The sequence below is a fragment of the Pipistrellus hanaki genome (assembly GCF_964339955.1).
Source record: "Pipistrellus hanaki genome assembly, chromosome: X".
Classification (NCBI taxonomy): domain Eukaryota; kingdom Metazoa; phylum Chordata; class Mammalia; order Chiroptera; family Vespertilionidae; genus Pipistrellus; species Pipistrellus hanaki.
The window spans coordinates 26,947,886-26,971,134 of record NC_140524.1 but is presented as its reverse complement, the minus strand read 5'-3'; the positions used below and the strand labels follow the sequence as shown (position 1 = coordinate 26,971,134).

Genomic DNA, 23,249 nt, shown 5'->3' with positions numbered 1-23,249 from the left:
TTAGACATATTTGCCAAAAGTCTGTCAAAGAACACTCCCTTTGACTGAGTAGTTTCACTCCTAGGAATCTATTCTAAGGAAATAATCAAAGATATGTTCACAGATTTTTTTTTTTAAAAAAAAGCTCATCATGGCATTGTTTATAATAATGACAAATGGGAAACTCCTAAATGTCTTGACATAGGGAAAGAATTATGTACATATTATGGAGTCATGAAGAAATCATTTCTAATGATATGAAAAATGCTAATTTAAAAAAGCAGGATTACAAAACTATATTCATAATTGAATTCCAGTTATGTTTAAAAATATACACGCACGAAAAGGACTAGAAAGAAATACACCAAAACACTGACAGTGATTATTATACCTTACTAATGAGGTTTTAGATGATTTTTTAAAATCTTCTTACTTTCTTATACTTTCCCAGTTTTCAATAATGGACATGAGTTACTTTTAAAATTAAAAAGCACATTTCAGGTATGAAGGGAGGAAGAGGTTTGTTTATTTTCTAAGTTTTCCAAGTATTTAGAAGTAGAAAGGGACATTTGAGAGTCCAATGGTTCTCAACTCTGTCAGCTTCAAACCTCCCTGGTTATATACAATGTTTTGTAATAAACCCTTTGCCACCCTGAAATAAATTTCATAGTTATTATAACCTGCATATACACATAATTTCCAGAAGAGCAGTATAATACACTAATTATAATATAAAGGAAAAATAAAGGGAAAGTAGCTTATAGTAAAATAATATGTATTTCAATATGTAAATGCCTGGGCAATACTATACTTTAAGTCAGATGCTTCCACTTACATATGTAGATTCACTGTGTATTCAATTGCTACAAAGAAGATGAATACAGGTACATTATATTGGCAACTTAAAAATCCATGAATGGCATTGCTATTGGTGACACAGTTTTCAAAATTTTCAAAAGTCACAAATGTTATTAAAGTTTTGAACAAAATAAAGTACCATCTTCCCTGAATTTACACAATGGTTGCATTCCTGGAAATTCACTGCATATATTAAAACTGCAAAAACACGTTTTGTGTTTATTTGTATAATAATTAGGCCCAGTTAATCACACTAGGTTTTCCCACTTCCATTGATGCTCTATATCCCATTTGAAAGTTTACAGATACAGACTTTTAGTTCCTATTCTCCTTTCATATTTATTTGGAACATAAAATGTACAATGACTATCTTTTTTTGCAAGTTGGACTTGCATCTTTTAAAGGTAATGATAGTCACAATTTTAGCCTTTGATACTATTTCTAAAACCTATCACCTAAGAATAGCAAGTGATGGCTAGAACGTCTTCTCAAAACGGACACAAATGTTTTTCGAATTATTAGAAACATTGCTCTTCTTTAATAGCACCAAAGCACAAGAACAAATTATTTTTTAAAAACTATTTACTGTGATCCCATGGTGATTCTCCCTAGCCTGGCCCTAGCCTCGGGAGTATAAAATAAACTGAGCTGGAAGAAAAGGACTAATAGGGCCAGGCCATAGAGAGAGGGATGAGGGCTAAGTTGCTAGGTTATCACTTAGCCAACCCAAGTGGTCCCGGAGGGGTACCAGACACTAGACAGGCCCCTCTCTTGCCCCACTAGGCCGAAAGCCCACTCAAAGGAAGAGGTTCAAAAGGTGGGGGAGGGGGCCAGCCACTCATGCTAGGCACAAGTAAAGAAATGAGACAGAAGCACAAAGAAGCACACATCCCTGTATTTCTAAAACCATTCAAGTCTTCTTCATTAATTGGCTTTCCCCGAAAGAAGAAGAAAAAAAAAAAGGTTCTTTATTAAGAAATACCAGAGAGTGAAAAAACCACCACACATACATATTTGTAGGTTCACACACAAATGCAGAGATTTACATATTAAATTGCATTTAAGTTAGAAAATAGATTTAAAAACAAAATACTTTTTCTTTCCCCAAAAAGGTAAAGCAATTTGGTCGGTAGGAAAAGGGCCCTTGGGATAAAGGCAGGTAGGTTAGCACAGGAAGAATGGAATTTAGCTGCTATAGGATTAGAACCCACCACTTGCCCCTGGGGAAAAAAGCAAAGGGAGAGCAGATGCCTTCTGCTAGGGCAAGGAGGGCCCCAGAGCCAAATGGACATGAAGAAATGGTCCCAAATAGCTAAACCCCACCAACCCCGAAAGGTTTTGGACCTGTACCAACCATCCTCACCCGGGGAAGTGGGATGCATAGGAAACTGAAGGAATGCAAAGGAAGGGAAGAGATGGAGAGAATGCAAGCCATTTAAAAAGACCAATTCTTCGATCTCCCCTCTGATCAAAACTCAGATGAAGGACAGTCCCAGATGGTGCATGGTATGAATGGAATAGAACTTCAGGCCAAGGTCTTAAATACAGAAGAGTTATACAGGTAAAGAAGGAGAGCAGGAAGCATGAAAAAGCAGACAACTAAAATATATTATTTCATACAAGAGATAGATTTCCATGTTGACCCTTCATCTTAGAAAGAGAAAGCTCCTCTGACTGACGTAAGGGTCAGCAGAAGAGTGGTTGAGGTAAGTTAAGGGAGGAGAGAAATCCGTCCTAATCTAGGAGAGAAGATGGGCTGAGACAGGATGGGCTCAGAAATGACTAAAAAGAGATTCATCTGAGTGACAGGTTAACTGGAAAAAATCTAATAGCTTCCAAACTCTCCAGGGTTGGCATTATTTTGAACTAACTACCTGAAATGTAATTACAAGGACTGAGAGAGCCAGAAAGAGAATGGTAAGTCGAGGCAGAAAAGAGAGGAATCGGAGTCTCTCTCTCTCTCTCTCTCCCTCTCTCCCTCTCTCCCTCTCTCTCTCTCTCTCTCTCTCTCTCTCTCTCTCTCTCTCTCTCTCTCTCTCTCTCCCCTCAAATTCTGATATAAGAAAAATAAAAAAGATAGAGAAAAATCTGGAAGCAGCCAAATTTCATCCATTCTGATTAACTGGAAAGAGTAAGATAAGAATTCGTAAGGAGTCTTGATTATAGACCACTTAAAATGAAGTATATACCATCATTTGTAAAAGATCACTAACGAAGTATTTCTCAGGAGAGGCGCTAATGTGCCACTTTTAATAACCAAGACTCATTTACAATTAACAGCATTCATCTGCATAAACCCAACATTTCAATAAAGAACTTGTTCTCTTAAGTGCATATAGCCCCAACCCTCCCCACCTCGCTAACATTGTATAATGCCTTGAAAGCCCTTTCTTTAGAGTCCAGAATAAGATGAGCTTCGGCCCAGAATGTAGTAGAAATCAATGGAGAGTTTGGGAGCTATCTCTCCCACTCAAGGGTCCCCCAGAAAATGGAAGTATGGGTAATAACTAGAAACCCCTCCTACCCCAACCCCAATCCCACCCTACCACACAAAGACACTCACGCCCCCATGGTGATTCTTGAAATGGAAGGGGAAGGAGGAGGCAGACAGTCTACATTAGACACCGTTTAATCACTTTCAAATAGATTAAAAGTTCTGATTTACACGTCCCCCCTCCCTGTAAGTCATCCAGACAGGACCCTGGCTTAGAAAGAGAAAAACACAGGTGCTTTAGGAAATATAGCCACATATAATACATAAATCTTCTTCCCTGAAATAGAGCAGGTCCTGAGCAGAGCTGACGGGGGTGGGTCACAGCCCGCACCCAAGGTGAAGCGGCTCTGGGACTCTGCCTGTGGAAGTGGAAGTGCTGGAAGTGAGGCTGGCGGAAGCCCCTGGTGTGGTTATCAAGCCCGAGGTGGGCCAAGGCCTTGGAGTGGGTCACCCGGGAGGGCAGCAGTGCTGGGCTTTCCCTCCTCACTCAGCCGAGGCCTACTGGAAGTACTAGTTGTCTTTTTTTACATTTTTCTTTTCTTTTTTTTTTTTTTTGAGGGGACATAGGGGAAGAGGAGAGGAGAGGAGAGGAGAACCTCTCTGTGCCTTGGTTTCCCCATTTGTGCATTCCGGGCCTCTGCAGGCCTCACACAGGGAGTCTGGGGGGGGGTGTAGTGTTTAAGTGAGCACTCGGGCTTATTCTGAGGAGAGGAATCGCCAAAGTGCAGACTTTTATTACTGCCATTCCTGCTCCTAATAGGAGCAAGAGTCAGAAGGAAAACAAATTAAATGGGACTCGTGAGAAAGGAGGAGATAAGAGACAGAGAGTGCAAGGGGTGATGCCGTTGGCATCTCATGAATTCTTATTGAGAATGGCACAGGCATTAAAAAGTTTCCGGGTAATCTATAAGACATGTAAATTGTTATCTATACTGCAACTACTTACATATCTCTAATTGGAAAAGAGTGGGGCTTGGGGGTTAAAAAGTGGATGGGGGTCAAAGGAGAAACTACATGAATAAATACACCAAGTGGAAGCTACCTGCCCCATTCCTGAAAGGATTTATGGGCAATGTTGGCACTTTGTGGCCAGGAGAATCCTCCAACCCCACTCTCCATCCTCTTCAATTATGAAGCCCCAAGAATCCAGTTAGGATTCCCTAGCCAGAGTTCTCAGAGACCACCTCTGGACTCGTGCCATGCAGCAGCTGGAGAGGATCTGTGCCAGTCTCAAGAACCTTTAACCCCACAAATGGACCAACCGCGCCAAGCAGGAGAGCTAAGATCTGGAGGGAAGAAAGGGGAGCCCAAGGAGACTCCATGGAAAACCAATGCAGGGGCCCATCTGTCCAGTTGCCAGAGGTCACTGACATCTTCTGTGACTGCCTTGAGTCCAGGAAAAAGAAAAAACTTGCAGCAAGAAAATGCCAGTGTGCAATTGGCTGAATAAAGATCAAAGAAAAACAGCTTACTTGCTCTCTGTCTCAGGTTTATCTTCTCCCCTTAAATCTCTCACAGCCCTAATTAAACACAAACAAAAGTCTCTTCCATTAGATGGGCTACTTGTCAGCTTCAGCCACCTCCTGTGGTGGCTCTGGAGGTTCTGGGGGTGGCATCTCCTCAGGAGTGCTGTCCTCTGGCATTTCATTTGAGCTCAGATGTTCTGTTAGGGCCTAAGAAGGAAAATATATCAAATTCAATAAAAAGCCCATCCTTGCTCGGCCATTGTAGCTCAGCGGTTGAGCATCGATCTATGAACCAGGAGGTCACAGTTCGATTCCAGTCAGGGCGCATGCCTGGACTGCGAGCTCAATCCCCGGTGTGGGGCGGGCAGGAGGCAGATAGTCAGTGGTTCTCTGTCATCATTGATGTTTCTATCTCTCTCTCCTTCTCTCATCTTCTCTGAAATCAATAAAAGAAATTTTTTTAAACCCATCCTCAAAATCCACATGGAGATAATCAGTAGGCACTGAGCTCTTCCTCTGAACCCATCAACCACACTGATGTTACAGATATGCAACCACTGACACCAAACTCAAAACCAAGACCAGACTATTCTTGTTTTCTCAGCAGAGTGCAACTGATGTTTTTTTGAATTCTATTCTTAACTGTTATGGAGAGATGCTTACATTATTATTCATAATAATACTAATAGAGACCACAGATTATTACACAGGCCCCTCTCCTTCACAAGAGAATGTTATAATGTACTTGTCTAACAAGGCCTGACCCAGCGGGTCTCGATCTTGTTTCTGCCCTAACACTTGGCCCTCTCGAACAGTGATTCTAAACCAAAGAGAATGGGGTAGCAAAATTTTCAGATGATATATGTTTGAAAATGCCCCCAGAGCGATTCTAAAATATCACCTTTCCCCACATTCAACTGAGAATTACTAATCTAAATTGTTATAATTTAAGACCAGACTTATCATAAACATTATATTCAAAATGATGATAATAAAATATAAAAATGGGTTTGCTGCAATTCAAAAAACAAACTTCAAAATATAGGAAAAGCAAAGTAGAGAACAATTATCTACCTTACAAAAAACATTCACCTCACTAGACAGTGAACTCCTTGAGATCAGGGACATGGTTTTTTGCCTTGTTCACTAGTGTATCCTGCATCTAGCAGAGTAGAATGTCGAAGAAATGAGTAGATCCTAATCTATACCCACAGGCACAAAGATCTGAGGCAATATCAGAGCAAAAGCAGACAGGGAAGCTGCGGCTATTGAACATGAAATTGCCTAACTGTATCTTTAAGGTGTAAATTTAGCCTACACTCTCCATCGCCAGCTTAGCCTTAAAATCTTAAAGTCGGGAACACTTACTGGGCTCTGTGGCAAGAGGCTACTACTGGTCTCTTGAGTGCTAGGAGGTCGACTTCCACTTTCCTCCAGTGGTAAAATACCTCTTCGATCCAGCACGCTGAAGGAGACAGGACAGTTAATAAAGCACTTCCCATTCCCCCCTCTAGCCACCCACCCTCTGAACCTTGCATTGTGGACTGGAAAACATTAACCTGCCCTTTGGCAGCCTAGTCTGATCCTAGCACATGCCTCCTATCTTCCACTCACTTTTTCTTCCACAAACCAGGGCATACCACATTAACCAGGGTAAGAAACAAATGAGCCGAAACCAGTTTGGCTCAGTGGAAAGAGCGTCGGCCTGCAGACTGAAAGGTCTCAGGTTCGATTCCGGTCAAGGGCATGTACTTGGTTGCGGGCACATCCCCAGTAGGGGGTGTGCAAGAGGCAGCTGATTGATGATTCTCTCTCATCGATGTTTCTAACTCTCTATCCCTCTCTCTTCCTCTCGGTAAAAAAAATCAATAAAATATATTTTTTTAAAAAAAAAAAAACAAATGAAATAAGAATGAAAGGTCATCTCTTTAAAACAGTCATCCTGCCGAAACCGGTTTGGCTCAGTGGTAGAGCGTCGGTCTGTGGACTGAAAGGTCCCAGGTTCGATTCCAGTCAAGGGCATGTACATTGGTTGCGGGCACATCCCCGGTAGGGGGTGTGCAAGAGGCAGCTGATCGATGATTCTCTTTCATTGATGTTTCTAACTCTCTATCTCTCTCCCTTCCTCTCTGTAAAAAATCAATAAAATATATTTAAAAAATAAATAAATAAAATAAAAATAAAACAATTATCCTGTGGTCTATGGTCTATGTAGATATGGCACCAAGGGACAATCCCTGGAAGTCCTATTTGACACCAAGAGGTCACATTCAGAAGAAGGCATAATACCAAGCGTTAGGATTGGCTTGAGTTGCTCAACCCAAGAGTCCCAGGACCTTCTAGTCCCCTGAGTACCTGGGGGGCAGGGGGCCACACAGCACTTCACAGCAGTTCTTCACAATGTTGCCATGGCTGTAGGGATTCTGGACTCGATTCTTCCCTGTCCATGAGCCTTTGATCTGCAAGATAAAAGCCAAGACTTACATTTAAAATTTATGTTGAAGAAAAACGTGCAGCATGGGAAGATAAAAAACGTTCTGGAGATGGGTGATGGTAATAGTTGCACAACAACATGAATATACTTAATGCCACTAAATTATACACTTAAAATAGTTAAGATGGTACATTTTATATAATGAACATCTCACCACAATAGGAAAATAAAAAAATACAATGCATAGCCATGGGACAATGTCCACAGCAGAGTGAAAAAAAGCAGGTAACTAAACAATATGTATCTATTTTAATTTAAAAATTCAAAATATATAGTCCCATAAAGGGGAACAAGTTTAGACAAATCTAGACTATAAATCATACCATTAACAATGGTGATGTATAGAAGGTAAAGTTACAGGGACTTATTCGATATGTTTGCTCCTCTGTCTTTTTTGATTTTCTGCAACGAACATGGGTTAATTGGTAACTTTTAAAAAGCAAGGATTTATTCTGTGCACTTGTCCTTGTCCATCCCTAATCCGGAAGCACCAATTAGCCTTTAAAGATCTATGAATCGCTGAAGACCTTGTACCTCCCCTACCATTCAACCTCTTCTTCTTAATTCTCTACAGGCATTCAGCTCTAAACAAAGCAGTCTGCTTTCTTCTCCACACTTCAGATTTAACAATCTCCCACGCTAGGTTTCTGCCTGCCTCAACCTCCCAGGCCCTGGAGATTCAGTTCTCTAGCAGGTAACAAGAGAATAGGCTTTGAAGAAAGAATATGTAATGAGCCCTAGCCAGTTTGGCTCAGTGAATAGACTGTCAGCCTACAGACTAAAGGGCCTCAGGTTCAATTCCATCAAGGGCACATGCCCCGATTGCAAGCTCGATACCCAGTGGGGGGCTGGGGGTGCGTACAGGAGGCAGCCAATCAATGATTCTCTCTCATTATTGATGTTTCTATGTCTCTCTCTCCCTCGCCTTTCTTCTCTGGAATCAATAAATAAATATACATTTTTTAAAAGAATATGTGATGAGAAGTTGGGAAGGTTGACTCACGTCTTCATTGGTTGTCTGGTTGAGAGCCACAAGGAAAGTGTGAAATCCAGTTAGTCCCACGACGGACCAGAGTGTGAAGAAACAAATGAGTACTTCTAGAACAGTGAGGTATGTTAAGGAATGTTGAAGCCACACCAGCAGACAAAATGCTTCATCCTTCTCATGGCGCCAGTCTTTACCTCTCGGAATATATCACAAATGGCCAAGTATCCATACATAACAGATGAATCCTAAATTCGCTGGATACATCCCTTATGACAGGTAAAGGACTCCTGTCTGTTCACTATGAGTAACTCTCAAACATCTCTAGCATATTTAACTGTTCCTCTGTTTTTAGATCATTAGCTTTTTGAAGGGGATGTTTAGGAGGGGGCCAAAGCTAAACAATGCTGGCCATCACTGCTTATGGAAAATCCATCAAAAAATAAACTTTATAAATGAAAAAATTGGTGGGAAAAACAGGATGTGATTTATAGAAATCCCATCTGAATTTCCTTTTCAGAAGTGCAACTGCTGTACAAAGTAAGCATTAGCCGTAACAGAAAGGTGGGCTTCCAGCAAGTGACATAAGAAATATATTGAGGCATAGATAGCCCACTACAGAGGCAGGGCAGAGTGTGTGATTAGAAGGAACTGGAAGGAAGGAAGTAGAGAAGGGGGTAAAGCAAAGGCCACCCTTTAAGTCTTGGTCATCTCCCTTCTGATTGCTATCACTAAGACTATTTCCCCCCAGAATTTGGCACTCTCTGATGTCTGAAAACTGAGATGATGGGATAACTGCAGAGAGAAAGCATGCTGGAAAGTAATTTAAGAAGGATTCACAGGGACATACTGCCAGGGGAGGATATGTTCCAGGAGTTTCTTTCAACGTCTCCAGGAAGCCAATTTTCAAGGATTCTATGAAATTGGGAGGAGTAGTAGAGAAAAAAAAAATTAGCGACTTTAATTTTTAAAATGCACACTTATCCTTGTATACTCACTTCCTCCTCCCTGCCCCTTGTTACAAGCTGGCAAGAAATAAGCCCTCGCTCAGACAAGGGACTCACACCCCCAATGAGGTAGTCTCCCAACCAAATGCAGGAACCAGCAATGGTCTAGTTGGGCAGAAGCCAAGCATCTGGCTCCCCTCCCTTTTCCCTAGTCCTCACTATGGGCATGCAGGGGGATATTCATTCATAGATAAAATAAATTAGAAACACCCCTAAAAACCCTCTCTCCTCACCAATCCATGTCCTCCCTCCTCTGTTCAAAATCCAGCCGAGAACTCATCCCTTCCCAGGAAGTTGTTTTGATTAAGATCACTCCTTTAATTCCACATCCCCTCTGCCCTTATTTGTCATCTGCTTATTTATGTGTGTGTATGTGTTTGTGTACATGCACACACATAGGTGTGTATTTTCTATCTCCCAAAGTAAACCAGGAGCTACTAAAAGGCATTTCTCAGATATAACCCCTTCTACCACTTGGCACATAAAGCAAAAGAAGAGAGGATGCAGACAGCAAAATAGATCCCCAACCTTTGGGATCACCTTAGAAATGCCTAGTACTCTGGGTACAAACCAGTTATTATGGCATGGTCCCCAGCAGAGGGTCAGTGAGAAGGCCAACTCACTCAGTAAATACTGATTGATGAGCTGAGGTCTGGAGCCCTACTCAAGAGCAGAAGGTAGTGCTTATTTCTAGCTGGTCCTGAGGCACCTTCACAACGGTAAAGTCCCACCAGGAAACCCAACCACTCCCCTAAGCTGTCCTCAAGTCTTCTCCCATCCCACCCCTACTCCAACAACAGGCACTGTCCTGCATACTCACTGAGGGCCACATAGACGATATTGAAGGCGAAGACATAGATGGTGAGAAGGGAGAGAGAAAGGATGAAGAGGTAGAAGTAGCGGTAGTTCCTCTTTCCAACACAATTCCCCACCCAGGGGCAGTGATGGTCGAAGCGCTCTGTGGGAAAAAGAGAATCTAGTGTCAAAGCCTCTAAAATACAGTGCAACCCCACCATTCACATCTGAACAACTAATTCAAAGACCCCAGATCACTGCCTATTTCAATTGTAAAAAACTGATTGTTATTTTTGTCTTTTTTACAATGTTTTCATAGCCATCTCATTTTTCCCCCACAATCACCCTAGAAGTTGAGCAAAAGAAGATATTCTTTTCCCCATTTTACTACAGAGGAAACTAAGGAACTGGGGGGTTAAGTGATCTGTCTCACTGAGTCTCTGCTTTTCCAAAGAAAAATCTTGGTAGGTGGGCCTACTAAGTCCAGGAAGAAGAAATAAGTGAAAATAGCAGCAATTTTTGAAAAATTAGTAGTGTGGTTTTCTTAACCTCCAGTTTGTAAAAAACTATAAAATTACAATATTTAAAATGGTGTGGCACCTAGACTGGTTTGGCTTAGTGGATAGAGCATCGGCCTGCAGACTGAAAGGTCCGGAGTTCGGTTCCGGTCAAGGGCATGTACCTTGGTTGTGGACACATCCCCAGTAGAGGGTGTGCAAGCAGCAGCTGATCGATGATTCTCTCTCATCGATGTTTCTAACTCTCTATCCCTCTCTCTTCCTCTCTGTAAAAAATCAATAAAATATATATATATATTTTTAAAAATGGTGTGGCATAGCCAGAAACAGACACTAGAAAATATAAGAATTTACTGTCTTAATAAAAGCAACATTACAAAATCAATGGTGAAAAGAAGTACTTTTCCATAAACAACACTGATACAATTGGCTATTTAGTGGAAAATAAGGTTAAAAATTTCCCCCTAACACTATTTATCAAAATGAATTCCAGATGCATTAAAGAGTTAAATGTTCAGCAAAGTCCCATGCACCAAGAAGTCACCAGTTAGATTGCCAGTCAGGGCACATGCCTGGGTTGCGGGCTCAATCCCCAATGTGGGGCTTGCAGGAGGCAGCCAATTAATGATTCTCTCTCATATTGATGTTTCTTCCCTCTCTCCCCCTTTCCCTTCCTCTCTCTCTAAAATCAATAAAAACATATTTTTTAAAAATTACTTTTAAAAAGGAAGGTGACTGCCTGTAAGACAGAGAGGGAGGCCTCACCAGAAATCAACCCTGCCAATACCTTGATCTTGGACTTCTAAATGTCAGAATTGATTTCTGTTATTTAAGTCACCCAGTCTGTGTATTTTGTTATGGCATCCCAAGCAGACTAATACAAGTATATACCCATGAGTGGAATTGCCGGACCATATGTTAATTCTATGATTAACTTTTTGAGGAACTGCCAAACTTTTCCACAGTGACTGAACCATTTTACATTCCCACCAGAAATGTATGAAGGTTCTAATTTTACCATATCTGTATATTAAATAATTTTGATTACAGTGTTATAATAATGAATAAAATGGAATCATGAATAATATCTAATGATAGGAAACTGCCTTAAAAACTAGAATATAGTGATGTGATAGATTATATACAGTCATTAAACTAAAATATTCAAAAGACATGTACTAAAGGTGTAAAAACATACTTAAGATATGTTAAACAACAAAGGTAGAAATAAGAAGTCAATCCTGTGTGATCTAATTTCACAAACAAGAGTGAGGCTGGAAGGGAATATAGAGAAATGGAGAGTGAGTTTGGGATTAGATTTTATTTACACTTTCTGTGCTCCCTGTATTTTCTACAATGAACATGTATTATTCAATGAACCAAAAAGGCACAAAGAATAACACATCATTTTTAAAGGACAATGAACTGCATACTGTCAAAAATAGTAAGACTGTAAGAATGATACATCTCCCAGTTAAAGGGCTACAATATATCTTTTCAGAAAAGAGAAGGAAAATGTAGAAAAGAATTACATGTTCAAACTTAACTGGAAATGTAGGTTTATACAGATATATTTTTACTGTACTTTAAATCACACTTTTTTCTTATAATACAAGGAAACAAACTCACTGATAAACCCACAACCTATAGATAACAAACTAGGAGCATTCTGAAGTATTTCCTTTCATATCTCTTTACGCATATTCATATTTTTTAAATGTCTGAGATCACACTATACATGTAGCCTGTCTTCTATTTTATTTCATTTCACTTTTTGGCATAAGGTTTTCCCATAAAAGTCCCTTGTATGAATGTTCCACCATTTATTTACTGGTTGACAATAAGACTTATTCAAATTTTCATTATTATAATATTCCTGAGGTACATATTTCCATACCTAAATCTTTTATCACATTTTATATTATTTTCTTAGGAATTTCTAGAAAGGTAATCATTGACATCAATGTTTTAAAGTTTTATCAATCTTACTAGAAGCCCAGAGTGCGAAGTCTCGCCACCCACCCACCTGCATCTCTGCCTTGACACCCGAACCTGTCCAGTAGAGTTCCAGCGCGCCTGGCCCAGCCCCCAAACCCTCTGGCCTTCTCTGGCTGCTTCAAGCCCTGCCCTCGGTCCCTCAAATCACCTCGGGCTGGTCCCACCTTCTCTGGGCGCCTCCCCACCTCCCCGGACCCCATCTCCCGAGCAACTCGGCAGCTCTGCCCCATCATGACACCAGAAGAGAACGTGGAAGCCGCCTGCCTGCTGGGCTGTGCTCCTTCCCCTGGCAGGTGGGCCACAGGCCACTCAGAGGGCAAGCGGTGGGTGGCGAAGGACTGGTGAGGGGGCGCTATGGGCTCTCACCCCTGCCCTCCCCGGCATGAGATAGTCCTGCCTTCTTCAGGCACCTCCCAGCTTCCGCCCTGTCTCTAGAGCAATGCCCCAGCTAATACGCTAATGACCTGGTCATTACCCATTATGGTGTCCCGACCATTAGCATATTAGCTCTTTATTAGTATAGATTAGGTTGCTTTCCAAAAAGTTTGTCCCAAATTACACTCCTACCAATGTAGCACTAAGCATTACTAGGTTTCCCTTGCTTGTTATCTAGATTTGAAAAGGTCCTGCTTTAATTTTTATTTCTTTGATATTTAATAGGGATAAATTTTTTTCATGTTAACTAGTTAATTGTATTTTTTTTTATTTTGTAAACTGTCCATATTTCTACTAAAATTTAGTGGTTCTTGCCTGGCTAGCTCAGTCGGCAGAGCATGAGACTCTTAAAATGTAGTGGTTCTTTTTTAAAAATCAATTTGTGCCCTGGACTGTTTGTTCAGCACACATTCCAAATGGTCTCGGGTTTGATCCCTGATCAAGGGCATGTACCACAGTTGCAGGTTTAATCCCCAGTCCCGGTCTCCTGGTCGGGGTGTGTGCAAGAGGCAATCAATCGATGTATCATTCTCACGTTGATGTTTCTCTCTCCCTTCCACTCTCTCTAAAAATATCAATGGAAAAAATATCCTCAGATGTAGATTTTAAAAAATCAATTTGTATGATTTCTTTATATTTAAGAATATTAATAAGGAAAGGAAATTCTTTATGAAAACCTTCACATCAGACATTCTTGAAACATTAAGTTTCCTGGCTTATTTAAAATGGGTTTCAATTTACCTCGCCAGTGTGGCTCAGTGGTTGAGTCTCAACCTATGAACCAGTAAGTCATGATTCGATTCCCAGTCAGGGTACAGGACTAGATTGCAGCTCAGTCTCCAGTGTGGGGTGTGCCCACTGATGATTCTCATAATTGATGTTTCTATCTCTCCCTCTCCCTTCCTCTCTGAAATCAATAAAAAATATATTTAAAAAAATAAAAATAATTAAATAAAATGGATTTAAATTTCTAAAATCTTACCTACATGTAGCTTTTTACCACATAAAGTAAGATATCTTTTCAAGCTTTGTCTAAAGAACTGGATAATAAGAAGAAAGCTATGTACTCAGGCCTGTTCTATGACATATATAAAGAACGCTGTAAGTAAGCCTAGTAATAATATAAGGAATTGATCATATTTGCCTATTGATATACATATTTAAGGACTGTTTCTGATCTTTCCCAGAGCTCAGTGCACAGGAGGCAGTGATTACAACTAAGCCACATACATGTGGCTAAAAGCACAGATACATTATGCACACGCATACACCCAAAACCCTTATAACAGCAGCAGAGAAAGAAGAAATGAGTTTGAGAATCATACCTGTTCCAGCTTCATCTCTTACTAATTATATGAACCCACATAAAGGTGCTTTACCTATTTCCTCATCTATAAAATGGGGATAATACCTGTCTCCTGGGATTCTAACAAGTCTTAAACGAGAGAAAGGGAAAACACTTCATGCAGGTGTCCTCAAACTTTTTAAAGTGGGGGCCAGATCACGGTCCCTCAGAGAGCTGGAGGGCCGGACTATATGAACTACTAATTCCTACTGTAACACCTCGGCTGCGCTCACTGCCCAAAAAACCTGGCGGGCCGGATCAGACTCCTCTGCGGGCCGCATGTGGCCCGCGGGCCGTAGTTTGAAGACCCCTGAATAGTGCCTAGTATATAGTAGGAACTCAATAAATGCTAACAACTTTCTTCTTGGGAATACTATTTCTTACAAAGTCCTTCCTTCCCCGATGCTGCTCTCCAGTAGACTAGGATTCTCCTCCCCCTATGCAAGGTGGGTTCCACTTGAAACAGATATAGATTTGATGCCAAAACCGGTTTGGCTCAGTGGTAGACCGTTGGTCTGCGGACTGAAAGGTCCCAGGTTCAATTCCGGTCAAGGGCATGTACATTGGTTGCGGGCACATCCCCGGTAAGGGGTGTGCAAGAGACAGCTGGTCGATATTTCTCTCTCATAGACGTTTCTAGCTCTCTATCTCTCTCCCTTCCTCTCTGTAAAAAAATCAATCAAATATATATTTTTTTTAAAAGAAAATATAGATTTGAAAAACAGGTAATTTACATTAGCCATTTTCGCTCAGTGGCCAGAGTGTCGGTCCACAGACTGAAGGGTCCTGGATTCGATTCCGGTCAAGGGCACATACCTCAGTTGCAGGTTCAATCCTCAGCATGGCCAGGCATGTGCAGGAGCCAACCAATTGATGTGTCTTTCTCACATCAATGTTTCTCTCTCCCCATCTCTCCCCCTCCCTTCCACTCTGTCTAAAAATCAATGGGAAAAATATCCTTGGGTGAGGTTAGTAAAACAAAAACCCAATAAGTCATTTATTTTCCCACTTACCAAAAAGGTTGTTTTGGGTTGTTGTTTTTTGTTTTGTTTTGTTTTTAAGACTAGCAGATATTTAAATTCCAATTTGATCTAAGAAGTACAGTTGATTTACAGTTGTTCAGATGCTTGTTTCCTGTCTAATTCTAGCTTTCCTAACTACCACTACTAATTTTTTCTTCTTTTTTCTTTTTTTAAAATATATTTTATTGATTTTTTACAGAGAGGAAGAGAGAGGGATAGAGAGCTAGAAACATTGATGAGAGAGAAACATCAACCAGCTGCCTCCTGCACACCTCCTACAGGGGATGTGCCCGCAACCAGTGTACATGCCCTTGACCGGAATCGAACCCGGGACCCTTCAGTCCGCAGGCCGACGCTCTATCCGCTGAGCCAAACCAGCTTCGGCTACTAATTTTTTCTTAAAAAAATTACCTTTACACTCTTCTTCAACTCAGCCCTTCCCCCAGACTATGCCCTAAGGATTTTACTCACCTACACAGTTGTCACAGATGCTGCAATGGGAGGCCCGGGGAGGCCGGAAGATCTTGCATGTATAACAGTATTTCAACTTTACAATCTGGTTGTTAATCTGGAAATTCTTGATACGAGGGGGTGGTCGTTGGCCCTGGGGTACCGCACCATTGGTAGCTTCTGTAGATCAACAAAGACTGTTAACATCACTGCCAGCCATTGTTTGAACCCAAAGTTCTCACCAGTTGTCCAAAAGCAATGGGAGTATTCGAAGGTTCCTTAGGCCCACTGTCTTCTTCATACTAACATTTCCAGAGTAGACTCTCAACATCAAATTCCACTGAGTGCCACGCAATCCTTTTGTATGCATGTGAAAAAGTGTGTCTTCAAGTTTTTGGCTGATTACAAAGAAAAATATTCATAAAAGAAGAAGTGATATGACTAAAAACAGAAATTGAAAACATCCTACTTCGTTCATAATCAATGAAATAAAAATTAACACGAAGATACCACTTCCACCTACTGTATTAAAAAATATTTAAAAGAATAAAAATACCTAGTGAGCCCTAGCTGGTTTGGCTCAATGGATAGAACATCGGCCTGCAGACTGGGGCCCAGGTTCGATTCCAGTCAAGGGCACACGCTTGGGTTGTGGCCTCGATCCACAGTGTGGGGTGGCAGGAGGCAGCCAATCAATGATTCTCATCATTGATGTTTCTAACTCTAACCCTAACCCTTCCTCTCTGAAATAAATAAAAATATATTTTTTAAAAAAATACCTAGTGATTCCCTAGCCAATGCTTCTAAGTCGTTAGAGTGTCCACCCTCACACTGAAGTGTCATGGGTTTGATTCCTAGTCAAGGGCATGTACCTGGATTACAGGTTTGATTCTCAGACCTGTCAGGTCACATGCAGGAAGCAAGCAATTGATGTGTTTCTCTCACATCAATGTCAATGTCAATGTCTCTCCTTCTCTCTCTCTCTCTCTCTCTCTCTCTCTCTCTCTCTCTCTCTCTCTCTCTCTCCCTTCTACTCTCCCTAAAAATTAATGGAAAAATATCCTCGGGTGAGGATTAACAAAGAATAAAAAAAAAAAAATAGGCCAAAACCGGTTTGGCTCAGTGGCTAGAGTGTCGTCCTGCGGACTGAAAGGTCCCAGGTTCGATTCTGGTCAAGGGCATGTACCTTGGTTGCGGGCACATCCCCAGTGAGGGGTGTGCAAGAGGCAGCTGATCAATAAGTCTCTCTCATCAATGTTTCTAGCTCTCTATCCCTCTCTCTTCCTCTCTGTGAAAAACCAAGAAAATATATTTTAAAAAATAAAAAATATCTAGGGTTGGCAAGGATAGGGAAAAGGTATTTTTATACATTATCAGTAAATAATGTAGCAGTGGCTACAAAAATTTTATATGTTTACTTTTTGACCCAGAAATTCTACATTTAGGATCTTATCAACATTTCAAAGAGTTGTATAAAAGATGTTGACATAAGGATATTTTTCATAGAGTCCCTTTTATAGTGAAAATCTGAAAATAACTTTAATGTCACAATAGGAAGTTGGTTAAGTAAATTATGATACATGCATAGGATGGAATATTATGCAGCCTTTTAAAATGGTGGACAAGTGAATGATGACAGGAAAAGATTCACAATATCTTGCAAAAATAAAATATATGCATAAGCGGCTGCCAGGCTGGGAGCGGCCAGGCCGGAGCAGCTGGGTCTGGTGCGGCCAGGACCAGAGCAGCAGCTGCCAGGCTGGGAGTGGCCAGGCCCGGAGCAGCCGGTCTGGTGCAGCCAGGCCTGAAGCAGCGGTTGCCAGATGGGAGCGGCCAGGCCCGGAACAGCCGGGTCAGGTGCAGCCAGGCCCGGAGCAGCAGCTGCAGGCTGGGAGCGGCCAGGCTCGAAGCAGCCGGATCTGGTGTGGCCAGTCCCGGAGCAGCGGCTGCCAGGCTGGGAGCGGCCAGGCCTGGAGCAGCCGGGTCTGGTGCGGCCAGGCCCGGAGCAGCAGCTGCCAGGCTGGGAGTGGCCAGGCCCAGAGCAGCAGCAGCCAAGTCCAGAGCAACTAGGTCGGGAGCGGCAGTGACCAGACCCGGAGCAGCTGGTTGTGGAACGGACCAGAGCAACAGAGGCCAGGCCCGGAGCAGCCAGGCCCAGAACAGCTCACTCCTCGCCTGCCCCTGCCCCACGGCTGCCTCTCAGACATGGCTGGAAACTTTTGTGGGAACTTGAGGGTCTGCTGAATCAAGTGATGAAGGCTTAGATCTGGATGTGTTGAGTTAGTATAGGGCTGGGGTGTTGATCTGTTGAGTGCCTTGGGTGGGGCCTGGATGAGGCTGGTTGACCTATTTGGAAATGTCTTTTGTATGAAATGTATCATTGGGCATGTGGAGGTATTGTTGATATGAGAAAATGCTAAGTGACTGATTTGCTATCTGAAAAGGGATTTACTATCGGGGAAAGGGAGGGAGGAAGAGACTGAACATAAACTGCACCTATGGATGAGGACAATGGGGGATGGGGAGGGGGCGGAGGGTGGGGTGGGAACCTGGTGGAGGGGGGAAGAAATGAGGAACCTTTGTAATAATATGAACAATAAAGATTGATTAAAAAATTAAAAAAATAAAAAAAGAAAGATCAAAAAAATAAAATAAAATAAAATATATGCATAAAAGAGGCTAATACTTAGAAAAACAATTATTTTAAAATAAGAGTAATACATGTTTATTGTAAAAATTTTGGAAAAACAGAAAACGTAAAGAAAAATAAAGGTATTTTTTTTTAGCTCAGGGATATTCATGCATTTTAGTGTATTTCCCTTTATCTTCCCTTAACAGATAAACATTTATGATTTTTTAAAATTTGAGATCATGTTATAACATGCAATGTTATACATTGTGTTTTTTCACTTAAGATTATACAACAAACATTTTTTCTATTATTTTTTCTGAAAACATTATTAATGGCAATACAATATTCCATCATATGCGTGTACTATTATTTATTTACTCATTTAAATTCTGCTGCATATATAAACAGATGTGTATTTCAGAGGGAAGTGAAGAGGGGGGTGGGAAGAGATTAACCAAAGAACTTATTTGCATATGTGCATCATCCGTGGACGCAAACAATAATGCGATGAAGGCCTGGGAGGAAATGGGAGTGGGGGCGGAGGGGAGAGGGGGAAAGAGGGAGGGGAGAGGGGGTAAAAAGAGGGACATCTGTAATACTTTCAACGATAAAGATAAATTTTTTTTAAAAAGCTACATTCAAAGTTATATTACAAATAAAGCTAAATTCCTTTGAATACCATACCCCTATCCCAACCCCCTCCTCCCTTCCTCAAGAATACAGTCATGTGTTAAAATTAATTTCTAAAACATAAAGAAAAGCTTGTTGAAGTCTGAGCAGTAATATATAAAGTTGTCAGCATTAAAATAGCTAGTGCCATATTAAGATGAAACAGAAAAATGATATACTAAAAATCCTTCTACAGTAATTTGTGTAAATCTGTCTATTTCCTTTAGCGAAACCCTGTCAGAAGTGGAATTACTGGGTCAAAGGGCATGAGCCCTTAAAGCCAATATTACTATTGCCAAACTGCTTCCCAAATTGATAGATTTGCACGCCGCCCATCTGCGGCATATGAGAGTGCCTGTCTTGTTGCACCCTCCCTATGCAGGGTAATTCTAAAAACAGAATATTTTTCACTTCATTTTGGTTTTTAAAATATCTGCCATATGGAACATTTTTCCCTTTTTTGAAGAGTGGGGTGGATGCTGTGAAATCAAACAGAGTAGTGTTTTATAAGTCAGACAAGGATGGGGATGGCTGTTCATTAGAGGATATAAGTACCAGCATGGCACCTGCCACCTTAATAATCCTTTGTATGTGCTTTACATGAAGGCAGTTCATGGTTCATCCTCCCTGTGAAGTACTGTGATGCAAGGGAATCACCCGCTTTCTTCTCTCGGTTCTCCTCACCCATAACATACCCAATACAGTAAATCCTCATGTAGCATCTTCAATAGGTTCTGTGACTTTAAGTGAAATGACATATAATGAAACCAAGTTTACTATAGACTAATTAATATAAACAAGAGTTAAGTTCCTATGATATCTCATTCATGTTATAATGAAACTATGTTGAATAAAACAATGTTATTCGAGGACCTGCTGTACCGGGCTGAACACTGAATGCAAGTTAACAAAAACTTGTTAGCATAAAAATAAACATGTGCATGAGTATGAACTCAAGAATGCACTCTTCTGCCGAAACCGGTTTGGCTCAATGGATAGAGCATCGGCTTGGGGACTGAAAGGTCCCGGGTTCGATTCCGGTCAAGGGCATGTACCTTGGTTGCGGGCATATCCCCAGTAGGGGGTGTGCAAGAGGCAGCTGATCGATGACTCTCTCATTGATGTTTCTAACTCTCTATCTCTCTCCCTTCCTCACTGTACAAAATCAATAAAATATATTAAAAAAAAAGAATGTACTCTTCTAGGACTTGTATACATGCATATAAGTACAACCAATGGACACAAAACTATGGGGAGGGAGGGCGTGTATGGGGGGGGCAATGGTATATGTACACAGATAATAATTTAAAAAAAAAAAAGAATGCACTCTTCTATTGAGAGAAGCATGTTAAATGCAGGGGTCACAAATATGATGTCTCATCCTTGGCCCCCAACCCCAGTGATTGGGCAAAACAGAGCTAACCTTGCTAAGGAACCTGTTGTGACATGCACAAAGACAAGTCAATTAAATTTTTTAACCCGGCCAGCGTGGCTCAGTGGTGGAGCGTCAACCTATGAACTAGGAGATCATAGTACAATTCCCAGTTGGGGCACATGCCCAGGTTGTGGGCTCAATTCCCAGTGTGGGGCATGCAGGAGACAGCCATCAGAGATTCTCTCTCATCATTGATGTTTCTCTCTCTTTTCCTCTCCCTTCCTCTCTGAAATCAATAATTATACATATATATAAATATTAAAGAACATAAAATTCAATCTGAAAATATAAAAAGACACTATTTTTTGGATAAGCATAAAAATGTAAATTCTCACCCTAGCCGGTTTGCTCAGTGGATAGAGCCTGCAGACTGAAGGGTCCCAGGTTCGATTCCAGTCAAGGGCACATGCCCAGGTTGTGGGCTCGATCCTCAGTAGGGGGCAGGCAGGAAGCAGCCGATAAATGATTCTTTCTCATCATTGATATTTCTATTTCTCACTCTCTCCCTTCCTCTCTGAAATCAATTTTTTAAAAAAAATAGCCGAAACCAGTTTGGCTCAATGTATAGAGCGTCGGCTTGGGGACTGAAGGGTCCTGGGTTCGATTCCGGTCAAGGGCATGTACCTTGGTTGCGGGCATATCCCCAGTACGGGATGTGCAAGAGGCAGCTGATCGATGACTCTCTCTCATCAATGTTTCTAACTATCTCTCTCCCTTCCTCTCTGTACAAAATCAATAAAATATATTAAAATTAAAAAAATAAATAAAAAATAAAAATAAATGTAATACCTATTAGAATCCTGACAGGTTTGTATTTTGAATTAAATAAAATTTAAATTAAAAAAAAATAAACACATACCCTAAAAGAAATAAAGGCTAACCACAAACTGGTGCTCAACTGATGTAGCTTTTAGTCTTATAAATCCTGGGTCCCTTTCTATTTTGCTTGTATGCTGACTCAAGTTACTTGGGTACTGGAACTGAGAACTATTTAGGCAGTCACTGCTGTTGGGTCTGGTGGGCTCTCACTCTCTGCTAGTACTGGCATCGCGGCCTTCTTTCCCAAGGTGAGTTCCCAAAATATCCGCTCTAGCCCTGGGATGTCCTGCTTCAATTCCTGAAGCCACCCTGGCTTCTCGGTAGTGTAATACTCTATCTCTGTCCCTTAGGTACAGACTGTCCCTTAGGTACAGTAATGAAACCATAACTGCTTCCTTATCAGTTCTAGAATTCTCAATGGTCCCTGGCATCATAATTGACCCCTCCTACCTTGTGTGTTCTCCCAAAGCAGGAATTCTTGGTTATGGACCCATGAATGGGCTTCAAAAGTTCTATGAATCCCTGAAATCACATCCAAAATTGTAGGTATGTGCATATGTGTAAGGATATTTTTACCAAGAGAAGTTTTATAGCTTTCATGAAAAAAAAAATCAAATGAGTTGATGATGACCAAAGAGTAAAAAAACAAAACAAAATAACCATCCTTTTGGGAACAGTGCAGCAGACCTTGGTAACAAATCCCTCCCAAAACGCAACTCAACACAAGAAAAAACAAGGAAGCATGACTTTCAAACCTTGCTTCAGTTGCCTTAGCAAATGCACAGGGTGGGCATGATCTCAGATTCAGGATCTCAGAGGGGAAAGCCTAGAAATGATTGTTTATCTGCAACCACTATTATGATGCCACTAGTGGCCTGGTGCACAAAATTCGTGTGTATTAAGATGGAATTAATTAGAGGATATATATTAATATTGCTGTTTGCCCTCTCTCTATAACAGAAGTGTCAGAGATGAAACAAAATTAGTAAAATATATGTGAAAATCTCCCTCCTGTCAGAGTCTGGGGCGTGCCTCGGGACCCAGAGTCAAGTCCCTTCCCACCCACGTGCGCCTCAAAATCACAGGAGACCCAGACCCAGCCACCCCCATCCCCATCAAGCCCCTCTTGGTGGGGGACACAGCCTCAGGTCCCCCAGCCTGGCGTCAGGCAGGGGGTGCAGCCTCAGGTCCACCAGCCCGGCACCGGGTGTGGGATACAGTCTCAGATTCCTCTGTGCAGCCTCAGGTCCCCCAGCCCAGTGCCGGGTCAAGGGACACAGCCTGAGATCCCCCATCAAGCCCTACTGGGTGGGGGACACAGCCTGAAGTCCCCCGGCACAGCGCTAGGGCAGGGGATGCAGCCTGAGGTCTCCTGGCCCAGTGCCAGGGCAGAGGGCATGACCTAAGGTCCCCCATCAAGCCCCACCAGACAGAAGGCACAGCCTGAGATCTCCTGGCCCAGTGCCAGGGTGGGGGATGCAGCCTGAGGTCTCCTGTCAAGCCCCGCCAGGTGGGGGCAGTGGCCTGAAGTTTCCCATCAAGCCCCGCTGGACAGGGGGCCCGGCCTGAGATCTCCCACCCAGGGCAGGTGCCATGCAGGCTCAGGTCCAGTGGTTACATGACAACTAATTTGCATATTATCCTATTATTAGACTAGAGGCCTGGAGCACAAAATTTGTGCACTGGGGGGGAGGGGTCCCCTCAGCACAGCCTGCACCCTCTCCAATCTGGGACCTCTTGGGAGATGTCCAACTGCTGGCAGTCAGACATCACTCTCATAATCCAGGGCTGCTGGCTCCCAACCACTTGCCTGCCTGCCAGCCTGATCACCTCCTAACCACTCCCCTG

The 23,249-nt window shown here is 41.9% G+C and overlaps 1 protein-coding gene across 1 annotated transcript in view; it reads right to left on the bottom strand.

The window, feature by feature from the left end:
• Positions 1 to 483: 483 nt before the first annotated feature.
• ZDHHC9 (zDHHC palmitoyltransferase 9) overlaps positions 484 to 23,249 on the bottom strand; it is a 37,136-nt gene continuing 14,370 nt past the window's right edge. Inside the window, exons 4-10 of the mRNA XM_084870753.1 lie at positions 15,868 to 16,026; positions 10,104 to 10,241; positions 9,145 to 9,191; positions 8,295 to 8,399; positions 7,153 to 7,256; positions 6,166 to 6,262; positions 484 to 5,004 (exon numbers count right to left, since the gene is read on the bottom strand). Coding sequence (XP_084726879.1) covers positions 4,891 to 5,004; positions 6,166 to 6,262; positions 7,153 to 7,256; positions 8,295 to 8,399; positions 9,145 to 9,191; positions 10,104 to 10,241; positions 15,868 to 16,026 — 764 coding nt within the window. The 3' untranslated portion in view covers positions 484 to 4,890. The remainder of the gene's footprint in view (positions 5,005 to 6,165; positions 6,263 to 7,152; positions 7,257 to 8,294; positions 8,400 to 9,144; positions 9,192 to 10,103; positions 10,242 to 15,867; positions 16,027 to 23,249) is intronic.